This window comes from Hetaerina americana, unplaced genomic scaffold, assembly GCF_022747635.1.
Source record: "Hetaerina americana unplaced genomic scaffold, ioHetAmer1.1.p SCAF_19, whole genome shotgun sequence".
Lineage (NCBI taxonomy): Eukaryota > Metazoa > Arthropoda > Insecta > Odonata > Calopterygidae > Hetaerina > Hetaerina americana.
The window spans coordinates 235067-247322 of record NW_027286752.1 but is presented as its reverse complement, the minus strand read 5'-3'; the positions used below and the strand labels follow the sequence as shown (position 1 = coordinate 247322).

At 37.8% G+C, this 12256-nt stretch overlaps 1 protein-coding gene across 2 annotated transcripts; it reads left to right on the top strand.

The window, feature by feature from the left end:
* Positions 1 to 11: 11 nt before the first annotated feature.
* Positions 12 to 10612, top strand: Ns2 (nucleostemin 2). Of its 2 annotated transcripts, none has more exons than XM_071584449.1 (6): positions 12 to 124; positions 230 to 581; positions 1215 to 1526; positions 4621 to 4752; positions 6907 to 7269; positions 9216 to 10612. In XM_071584449.1, exons 2-6 carry the CDS (start codon positions 237 to 239, stop codon positions 10560 to 10562), a joined length of 2499 nt encoding a protein of 832 aa, XP_071440550.1. In that variant the 5' UTR covers positions 12 to 124; positions 230 to 236; the 3' UTR covers positions 10563 to 10612. The 2 variants fall into 2 exon arrangements, with proteins under 2 accessions (XP_071440550.1, XP_071440549.1); XM_071584448.1 differs by having other exon boundaries at positions 12 to 128.
* Positions 10613 to 12256: the final 1644 nt, after the last annotated feature.

The window sequence follows — 12256 nt, the reverse complement described above, 5'->3', positions numbered from 1 at the left end:
GAAAACTTTTAGCGTGAGACAGCCGTAGCTGGAAGTCCACGTTTTCGCATGGTGTGAAAACACATCGTATGAAGTTGAAATTCCAAGCTTGACAGTTTATTAATAGTTGTCAAAAGTCCATAAAGTCGGTATGCAATGCTAGTTCTTTTTATTCACTTTTCCTTTGTTATGTTACCAATACTTATTTAGAATTAAGTCCATATTTATCTTAATTCCGTATGCTTCACAGAATAAAAATGGGGAACACAAAGAAAAATGGCAAAGGACCTCGAAAGGAAGGATTCAATAGGTCTGGCCATAGCATGAATCCTGAACGGTCCTTAGAAGGACTTAAAGGAGTTGCCAAGCCTCGTACCAAATCGACAATTAAGAGGCTGCAGATGTACAGAAACTTCAAAGCTAAGAGAGACAGATTTGGACATATTGTAAAAGAAGCACCTTACCAAGGGCGCCTCTCATCAGGAACAGTAGCCAGGGTAGAGCCTAGTCCTAGGTGGTTTGGAAATTCTCGTGTAATAGGACAATCTGCTCTTCAAAGATTTCAAGAAGAAATGGGAGCAGTCGTCAAAAACCCATATCAGGTAACGCATTGCATGCGTTGATCTTCTCGTTTCTCATTTCGGAGACTCATAATGTATAAATTAATGACCATTTATACCTCTGCTATATGTAAGTCATGTAATTTTTTACAATGAAGTCAATAATGCCTAACGTTGCTTTCAGATAAATATTTGTAGCTATCAAGTAATGTAGCATGGAATGAGTTTTAGCCACTCTAATTTATCAGATATTGGGAGAATATGCGTGGAAATTTACTTAGGTTAGCCCTTCATTGACCGGCTCATAAATGTTGTAAATTTAGCTTCGTCCCTGATGACAACTGGTTATTATGGATCTAATGTAATATTATTTTTGTGTAAGCTTCCAGTACACCCAGTCATTTAAAGTAAGAATGAACAGGATCGCATTAAGTAGATAAACTCGACAAATTAAGTTAAGTATTAGCATCTGAACTATAAATCACTTTAATAATTGCAAGTTGAATCATCAGACAACGATAGGAATTATTTTAGTTTTCTTATTTTGTTAAGTATAACGTTACAGTCGACTTCAAGTGTTCCAATACTTCTGTTTTATCACCATGAAATTTTCGGTAAGGTGTGTTTGGAAACCATCTTTATTTAACTTGGCCATCGCCTTTTTTGTGTCTATAGGTTGTTATGAAGCCAACGAAGTTGCCTGTAACCTTGCTTCAGGAAAGAGCTAAGCATGCCCGCGTTCATCTCCTGGACACTGAGAGCTTTGATAGTGTGTTTGGACCAAAGAAGAAGAGAAAGAGACCTGCATTGAAAGGGATTGGGGATATGGAAGAATTGAAATTGGCTGCTGAAGCTGCAGAACAGGCTTATGGGGAAGGGGAGAAAGACAGGGATCGTGTGGCTGAAGCACCTGATATGTGGAATGGCCCAAGGGACTGGATCATGGGTGCTGGTCAGAGTCGGCGAATATGGAATGAGTTACATAAGGTAATCATTTGCTTCAAGTTGAAGCATGTAAATTGTTTTTTATTACACTGGCAAGCAAATGCAGCAATGACTTTCAAATCATCACTTTTAACATTGCGCAAGGGTTGGAATCACAGGATGTTATACTTGCACAAAAACCATATGGATTGTCTCTACAGTTAATTTCTTATAATTTGAAGATTTATCGCAATTTATTTTTTGTTCCTCATTTGCCTACAACTTTGATTTTCCCAGCCTTGACCTCCTAAATATTTAATCCAATTAATAAGGCTTGCAATGGCAAATAGAGAAACTTTTTGAAATTCCTTCATGATGCATAGTAAAAGATCCCTGCCATGCTAGGCAAATATAAATTTTAATGCGATGTTGATACATTATATCTGGTAGTTTTAACAAATTTTTCATGGATCTCAGAGCACTCGATGTGCAAATGAGGGAAGGAGGGGGTAGGGCTAGGACAGGGAAGAGGTTTGTTTATGAAAGTGAGGGCAGATAATGGGTTGTCACTGCATGGGGTGTGCTAAGGTCTATTTAGCACATCTGGGTTGGATTTAGAGGAGCAGATTGAACAGAAGTGATACGGGTGGCTCTTTTCTATGCGAATTAATGAGTATTGAAATTATTAGTTCAAGAAATATATGAAATGCACATAAAAATTTCATTTATTCTTACAATTCCATCCAAATGAAAAGTTGCTTAGGAATTCATTGATGTTTATTTTAGAATTTATTAATTAATATCCCTTTGAAATTTCTAATGTGTGCCTTGCTGTTTTGAACCCCTTTTCTGCGGGGCATGTAGTGCCAGTGGGCACTATAATAACATATGATGGCCTTAAACGAAAGTGTCCTGGTAGCCACAGAAAATCCAACCTAAGCACACCAATGGCTGATGCTGGACTTAGAGCGAATGGTGGAGGTTGAAGGGAAGTCATACACACTCATTGTGTGTTCTGTGAGCCTGGTGTGTCACCCAGCAATAGGCTGCTTGGTGAATAGGAGGGGAGGTGGATGAGTGGCTGTACCCTGGGAGTAAAGATATTTGTCGCAAAATTTGTCTGCCGTGTGTGCTCTTGAAAAAGTCATGTGCTGATTGAAGAATATGTCACCCCTTGGGTACTTTTCACAATGGTCTTCTTACCAACCTTCTCTATCTTCTATCAAACTAAATTTATGGCTGACTACCATGGTTGGCTGATCCTCTCACAGAGTGGTTGCTGTCCTGGAAAAGTCCAAGGATTCTTTAAGACTGAAGAAGTTGGAGACAATTTTAAATTTACAAAAAAAATGATGATTGTTTAGAAAAGTGCCAATTTTAGGAAGAATGATCTGGTACTTTCCCGGCGAATAATGTTTTCCAAGATTATTCGGGTCTCGGGGTGACTATATAAGGCGGCCAAACCTGAGTACCGACATGCCCTGAAGACGATGGACGACTCGGCCATCGAAACGTCGGCAACCCTACGAACGTGGACCCGGTGGGAGACCCGAATAATCTTGCCAATTTTAGATTTCAGATTTTTGGCTAGAGTTTACTGGCTCAATCATCTGATCATGTGATGGTAATTTCATTTCAAGGATATGGCTGCTTAAAGACAACAGACTAATGTGTTTTTGCCCCCGAAAGTGTTAAAAAAAAATCTTGTGCACTTCCAGCCTGGTAAATTGCACACATCCGAGGCGGCCAATGGGAAGTAAATGTTGCTGGTTAACTGAAGGGCATGCCACAGCAGAGTATTGGGCAACTCACAAGTTTTAAGCCCATCGCAAGTCTGGCTCCTGCAGTTTAAGGAAATTTGAAATTAGTTGGAACCCACTTGGAATTAGTAATCCTGTTACTGCTAAATGCATATAATCTATAACCCATATTAATCAGAGGTTATGCAATCAAATCATTGATTATGGTCAACTGGTTAGCCCCATCTCTGGAGCCTTAAGTAGGACCTCTTGCCTCAGATGTGGTGTATGATGGAAAGTAGTCTCACTTTTTAATAAAAATCTAAAAGCATGGCACATATTTATGTGTGTGATATGTTAATGTCAATCATAGAATCATTAATGGCACCCATATGCATGTAACAAAAAGGCTACCCAAAAAGATATCTATTTATCAATAGCACTAGGTATAAATGTATTTTATGAATAAAATGTTATTTACACTGTGAAATTCCTGTATTTTGGTGTACATGAGTGGATGACTCAGCTTAAGTTACAGTTGTATTATTTCCCATAGTTTTTTAAAATTTATCTTATGAATACCTTTTGCATTACGTATATGCTACATATTTCCTGGTTTTTAAGTGTGTTTCTGGTGAAGTTCTGTTAATATAAGAGTATGCAATGTTCCATGGGTGATCAGTGTCTAATGGCTGATTTTACTTTGCTGTTGGATATAATTAAAGTCAAAGTAGTCCATGCTAAATGCATTATCAAGGGAGAAATATCCGTTCAAAGCTTTTTCTTGTTTTCTTTTCTCTCATGTTTTGCACAAACATATAAATTGAGTTTTACACTTTGGTACCATAGTTTTACTCGGTAAGTAATAGTTAAAGATATTGCCTAATTGAAGGGGATGTAGGCTGATGAGTCACTGCAAAAACCAATGGTGCCGCCGTTCAAAAACATTTTAAAATACATTAGTATGGCCTATAAATGTAGACAAGCATTCATGCAAGGCAATGTGTTATTCTATATGTTCTTTTTAATTATAGTGTATAAGAGATGAGATAGGCCCGATTGCAATAGTCCCTATCCGTTGTTTACCTATGGGTTGAATTCCAAAAATTTTCATTAATCATGGTAGCATAAAACTTTCACTCATGAGCATGGGGGTCAACTGAGTCACAATCGAGGGTGCCTGCTGCCCCAAGGGCTTGCTGGAGATGATGATCCAATTTTTGACCCTTATCTTAAATTGAGAGTTGCTGTGCAACCTCTAATAAGGGTATCTTTCTCTTATTAGGGTTCACTTTTGCAGAAGCATAAACCTGTGATAAGAAAATCATGAAGGGAGTAGGACCTTTCAGTAGGAAATTTCAGAAATTTGTGATCCCAGTCTATTTGAAATATATTTGTATATTTTGCTTTCTTTTCAGGTGATAGACTCCTCAGATGTGGTACTTCAGGTGTTAGATGCTAGGGATCCCCTGGGTACCAGGTCTGGTCATCTTGAGAAATTTCTGCGCGAGGAAAAACCTCATAAGCATTTAGTGCTGATCCTCAACAAGGTATCTATTTCTTTAATATATTAATATATATGTGCATTTTTCCATTCACCATGGCAATTTGATTTTAAGATTGATCAGATCCATATTTTTCTTAATACAAGGTTGATGGTGAATTAGATTTTTTGTCAGGCTTAATGTGGCAATGCTGGCATAATCTATGCTTCTAAGTAGGGTGGCGTGTGTTAAAATATTACTTGTAATTATTTATTGGCTTATCATTTCATTTTCTATTATGTGCATGGGTACACATTTTTCTAAGCTTGCAAATTTATGTGAAATTCAGCGTGCATTGGAGCATCAATTTTGGTAATTGAAGAGGAAGCAGATAGTTGAAAATAATGCATAATAAAATACATATATATTAGAATAGGATTAATTTCTATGATATTAAGACCATAATTCTCGTGGCATCTTATATTTTTGTCTGGTAGGTGACTTTTAGTAAGTTATTTGGTGATTTCTAGTAGTAGTATTTAGGGGAGGCGACCGACAGCTAAGGTCATTTGCGTCATTAGGGATGGACAGGAAAGGATGAAGGGTGGAGAGAAACCTGGCGTCGGCATTAGCCTACTATTAGCAAAAGGAGTCCGCAACTCTCCACAAAGCACCTCAAGTAGCGATCGGGATACCATTGAAAAATATTCGACGCTGCCCAGGCCCTCTGGATGGGATGCCAGTACAATAGCCACCGCACCATCTCAATCCCTGGTGGTTTCTATCTCACCTTGTCTCTGTCTTGATCCACTCATTCCTTCTCTTTAGCCTTCCTAAAAATTCCAACTAGTTAAAAGTACTCCCTATTAAATATTTGTAACTCTTGTGGAACATCATCCTGCAGGAAATTCGACAGTGGAGGTTTATATGCATATAATATCCCCAATCAAAACATTTCATCAAGGCCCTATACTTATGTTTCATATCAGTTTGGTAGTAATTGTTTCATATTGTTCATTATAAATTTTGTGGCCATTACTCTGTGTTAATTTGCTTGATTGCTGCTCTGCAGAGGCTGTGATTTTTGTCCTAGCAATATATGGCAGTCACCTGCTGTGATTTTTGTCCTAGCAATATATGGCAGTCACCTTGTGTTGAGGTGTCCTAGTAGTAAGGTAGGGAAAGGGTAGTGGAGGTGATTCATTGTTTTCCATTTAATTTTTGATGATGGTAGCTGTCAATAATTAAATACTATGAACTGTTCATCATGCTGTTAGTTAGCTGATGTCCCCATCAATACAAAAAAATTAAAAAACTTGAAATAGGAATATAGAGCCTCCGTGATTAGGACTTTTTACTCAGACAAATTATAGTGTGGTATACAATATTTAAGTAATGATTCTTTCCTCCAGTATCCCTCCCAAAAGAAGTTAATCACAAGGGGGTGTGAGAGGAAAAAACATGATCCTATTGTTTCGAAGGACAGTGATATATGGTCATCTGTGTGATGGCTTGTCCAAGGTCCCCAGAGTCACTTCCCATAATATTTTCTACTGCAACTCTGTGCCCAGAGGTGATGAATCATGGTCACCCACTTATACTGTTCTCAAACATTAGGCAATGAACCTCTGTCTATGATGGTTGTTTTTTAAGTAAAATCTATTTGGTCATAACAAAAATATATTAGTTAGGAAAAGTTTTTATTGGCAGTTTTAGATTCCTACAAGCATACTTCACTTTTCTACATGCCATATTTCTCAGCTCATTAGATGCACTATTTTTACCCCAAAATGTGCTCTAAAATCAGCCTGCACCTAATGGTACAGGCTGATTGTAGCTGAAATATGCATATCCAATGCACACTCTCATCTTTCCCTGGTTTTTGCTAACTTAGCTTAGTTTGAGTGATATTCTCCCAGTACGGAGGCCCTTTTTGAATGTGTGAGTGATTGTTTTCATGACTGTGTCAGCTCATTGTTTGTCATTGGCATGGAATTAATTTCAGTCAATAGTCACGGATAGTGTACATCTGTTCATTAACCCAGGTATCCATAACGGAGTCCCTTTAACCCTGTGAATTGGCTAAAGGAGTTTTCATTTTATTTTATCAATTTACAAGGCCATTAAGCTCAATTACTTTAATTCCAGATATTGATGTTGACCCTTTAAATCTAATTCATGCACAGTTGCAAATATATCTGTATTTTTTCATATCTCCAGGTGGACCTTGTGCCAAATTGGGTAACACAGCGATGGGTTGCAATTTTAAGTGCAGAATATCCCACTGTTGCATTTCATGCATCACTGACCCATCCTTTTGGCAAAGGTGCTCTTATTGACCTTCTACGCCAATTTGCACGCCTCCATGCTGACAAGAAACAGATCAGTGTGGGGTTAGTGGGATACCCGAACACAGGAAAGAGTTCTGTGGTCAACACCCTACGTTCCAAGAAAGTATGCAATGTTGCACCCATTGCAGGAGAGACGAAAGTGTGGCAGTATGTGACTCTGATGCGCAGAATATACTTAATTGATTGTCCAGGAGTTGTTCCCCCTTCTCCAGATGAAACAGATACTGACAAGGTGAGTAAATCTAGATATCATTAGCTATTTATATGTACATTTGTTACAGATAAAACAAAATCTGTATATACTGGTACTATATATGTTTTTGGTTTTACCTCAAGAAGAAATTTTTACAATACTATACCCAATGTCTCAATTTATCTTGATGTGAGAACTTGTTGATTTCTGGCCATGAAGTAGGGGATCCAGGATCTAATCCCATTCAAGCCTAATGACTTTTATGCTGTGTATTTTGTGCACTTGAGGACATATCAGTGGGTGTCTTTGACTACTAAAGGTGGACTATGGAGCAGTATTTATGACTATGATTGTTTGGTGCTATTATATGTACGGCTCTTAGTCATGGCATTTCATTCCTTGTGTGAATCCTATATAGCCAGTTATTTGGGGGTTAAGGTTTTGAATTCCTGTCAATGCGATGATTTTTGCATTGTGAAATTTCTACATATATGTGCACATCAACAGGTGACTCCTCTAAAATAACCTTTTACGGTATTTCCTGTGGTTTCTTTGAATTTGAAATATTGCCATAAAGTTTCAAATAATTCAGTGTAAATTTGGAAAAAAATTTTAAGTTGAGGAACCATAAAATGAAGTATCTCATCTACATCCATGCAATACCCCTCAAGACATCGATAGGGCGTGTATCGGCAGAGGTTAGGTCACCACCTGTAAACTAGAATAAAATGATGTGCAAGACCAAATCATGTTACCTCTACACAAATATTAGTTTGATCGTGCACTCAATAAATTTTAATGATACAAACACAGTATTTATTTGCAACACTATATTCGATAACAGGATATGTGTGTTCAAATTATGCTGTAAAACAGTAAAAAAGATGGGTCCATTTAGTAACAAGAATAACATGCAAGATATCGACAAATATATACACCACCAATCCTAATTATCTCCTACGTGATTTCTGTCAAGTGTATTATGACCTCTAATGGTTCAAGGAATAAACAACAGTTTAAATCTATTCTACAATACATATCCTTGATTTTACGTTGGTGATCTGGTCTATCATAGTAAGTGGGGGCCTGTATCATGTCCTTAACATCCTCAGAGAAGTAACCTATACATACCATCATAGTTCAAACAAGGGTTTTGTCAAAGCAAAAATTAGTTAAAAATGCAGTATCTCTGTAATATGTACATAGAGATATAAAGCATAATGTACATTAAAACAGTTTGGATTATTGTAACCTCTTGGCTCTTGGTCTAATATGTATCTCTTGTAAGATTCTTTGTCCAAAATTGTCATTGAAGTTTTTTTCAAGCTTAAATTTTTTAATCCAGTTGCTGTACCTGTATACGTATTGAGACAGTCAAGTGCCACCTTTATCATCCCTCTCGATGACTATATTATCTGATATAACTGTGTAATGATATAGACTTTTAGCAAATGGCTATGCATTATGCCTGCTATTATAATGGTAGTTCTAATGCCACATCTGGCTATAAGACCAGTGTCTTCACATGCAAAAAGCATTCCTTGCAAACTAAACATTACATCAAAAAGGTATTTGAAACCCACCCTTAATGCGAAGGGGTTGCATTGTTTTTTATTTTAATCCTTCCAACTTAACTTTAGTGCACCTTGACACAGGAGTACAAGACAGTCTCCAATTGCTATTATTCACCTAATTTCATATGCAATTGTATTCGCTGAAAATAATTTTAAGAAAATGGGCTAGTTTACTTATGTTTTTTAAAGGTATGGCTAACAATCTTGTTATTGTGCATGTAGGTTGATTCTAATGCCTAAATTTTAAGTAAAAAGCCTTCATCATCAATCATTTAACCTTTAGTAGAAGGATTAGATAGAAATAAATTAAAACTAAATGTCCAATTATATGAAAGCTGTATCATGAGCCACTTTTTGTAGTAAATGAGAATGACATATCATCTTAAAATCATACAATTTCAATCTTCTCAGGTGTTGAGAGGTGTAGTTCGTGTGGAGCTTGTTCCTGATCCTGAAGACCATGTCCAAGCTGCCCTTTCCCGCCTCAACTCTTTGCACTTGGCCCGAACGTACGGCCTTCCTGAGGATGTGGACTGGAAGAATGGATCTGCCGAAGAATTCCTCGAAGCCCTTGGCAGAAGATTTGGGAAATTATTAAAAGGTGGTGAGCCGGATGTTAGAACAACAGCAAAAATTGTGTTGAATGACTGGCAGAGAGGGAAACTTCCATTCTATGTTCCTCCTCCTGGCTTTGAAGTGCCCGATCCAGAAGCTGTTGCGAAGCGTGCTGGTCAGTCTGTCGAACCTTCCAAGGTCAAGGGCAGTGAAAGTTGTGGAAGTAAAGATAAATCAAGTGCCATAGTAGACAGTGAGAAAATAGAGGTAGCCCCTGGTGAACAGACAGAAGAGGAAAAGAAGACAGAATTACAAGTTAATGGCATTGTAGAAGAACCATTTTCACCCAAAGTAGAGGGTGACATTGGCAAATCATCTGAAGAAACTGAGAAATCATCTTGCACAGAAAACTTGAGTGTTAGTGAAACAAAATTGAGTGAAAATGGTGAAGAGCATCCAGATGGCATAGGTGATGGTGGACAGAAAGATGAAAATGTGGGCTCAATTGTTCAGGAAGAAGGTAAGGTATCGTCAGAGAAACTCGTACTTCCTGATGATTCCGGAATCCCTGATGTTCTTGGCCTTAGGCCTGAAATTGAAAATGATTCCATATCTGTCGTTGGGAGCCAGTGCACTACTGTCTACTCTGAAGCAAGTAGCAGTCAGTCCAAAAGAATGCCAATTTGTGTCAAGCAAGAATTTCAAAAAATTAGAGTTGTCATTCCATTTTATCAAAATGAAGATCGCATGAAAGAAATTCAGAAGCCAGAGGTACAGGCCAAAGTAAGCGCAGACTTGAAAAAGAGAGGTAGGAAGACCACTCAGATAAAAGATATACACACTAATGACGTACAGGGAAAAGAAAACAGAAAAGAGCAAATGGGAAGTGTTGAAGTTTCAGCGGTAGCTGCTGAAGAATCAGATGACTCGTCCTCAGATGATGATGATGGTCCATACCCATCACTCAAGATATCTAGTAGTGGTACATTTGAAGTGACAACTAACTCATCAGCTAATAATCAAGTGAAGAAACAAAATGGACATGAAATCAAACACATAAGTGAGGAGGAGCCTGTCATACCAAAGCTTACGAGTAAAATGAGGCGCAGGCTTGAAAGGGCTCAAAAGAGGAAGAAGATTGGAAGTAATTTCTATGAAGTAACTAATGTCAAAAATAGGAACCGAAATCGGAAAGGGCATTAATGTACATATTCATGTATTTATGCGAAAATATATTAAATTTTTTTTAATTATTTTCATTTTTTTGTGTATGAATCATGCTGGAACCATCAAACCTGAAAGAATACTCTTTTTCTCTTATCCAATGATATTACCATGTGTCAATTTAATTAGGCATATATTTATTTGTGAATGGTGATTGTGGTAGTACAGTGACTGGAGAGCTGGACTGCTGACCAGAGGGCCCAGGTTCTATTCCAGGTGAAACTTCGAGGGACCAACAGTTTCACATCAGTTGTGTGACTTTTCAGGTGCCAGATATTCCTGGTAAACCCCAGGTGGCGCAGGGAAAAGAACTGCCCCCTACCCTGATGTGTGTTTCACCCACTGTTGTACGTACTATCAGGTGAGCTCTGCCCTCACCCATCAATCATTCTTCATATACTCTATGGTTTCAGGTTTCACTATGTGAAAATATCGAGTATCCACATTTAAAGATTTTGTACTTTTCCACTGGCTTAAGAAAAAGGTTTCATCCACTTGCATCAGGTTCATATTGAGATGGGTAGTTGGTGAATCCATCTTTACAAAGGGTCATTTTGTGGTCTGGCAAGTGCCTTCTTATCTTAATTTGCATTAGAGCATCTATTTTTAATCCTTAAGGGGAGATGTGCAGTATTGTGATGAAAATATCACCAATTTGATTGTATTCAATGTGGTATTTTGCATAGAGGGGAGTTGGAATTCTGATTTTTGTGACTTATATGGTATTCTTTGGCTTGTGTCTTGGATGCAACAATTTCAGAGTGCAAAAATCATTTGCCTTGACTGGGATTCGAACCCGGATCCCTCAATGGAATCTCTCTCTTTGACTGGCTTGTTGCTACTATCGAAATATCATCAAAGTCTGTGGAAAAGCACAAAATCTTGAAGTGTGGAAACTAACTTTCAAGTTAGTGGCTGTGGTGGATATTTCCTAAAATTACAAGTAATTGTCCTAAGTAGTTTAAAATTGTTCTTTTTTCTCCAAATTCAATTGCCTTTTCCTTTTTTGGATCAGAAGCAATGCTGACCTAATGATATCTTCAAGCCTAGTTCCTCTTTCATGAATACTCTGAATTAGTCCATGGAAACTCTCTCTCCCACCTTTTGCTACACCCATAGGTAGAAATGAAGGAATTTTATCTATACTCAAGGGCTTATTAGATTTCAACTCCCCTCTCAATCTTTGAGTTAACGATGTCTGAATCTAAGCTATCCTCATCCATATCATATCCGCTTAATGTCTTTATTACATTGTTTCTCTATGTATTCCTTCCATCCCTCTTGAATCTTCCCAGGTTCAAGTAATGTGTTTCCTGACTTATGTTTGAAGAGAATCTCCATAAACCATGAAAAATTTTGAGCTTGGGGAAGAGAAGGAAATCTGATGGAGCCAAATCAGATGAATACTTGAACTAAGATATGAATTGTTGCAAAACCCACCTTGGGTTTGGCAACAATGCATATCTTAGTTCACGTATTTTTGCCATAGCACTGACCCGTGTGTATGCATGCATTGTATAGCTTTTCATTGTGTAGCAGTAGTTGTTTGATCAGTGGGAAGATAATCTATTAGCAGAATCCCTTTTGCATCCCAGAAAATTGAAGCCATTACCTTTCTGGCTGACAGTATTGCCTTTGCTCTCTTTGGTGGTGGTGAATCAACATGTCTCACT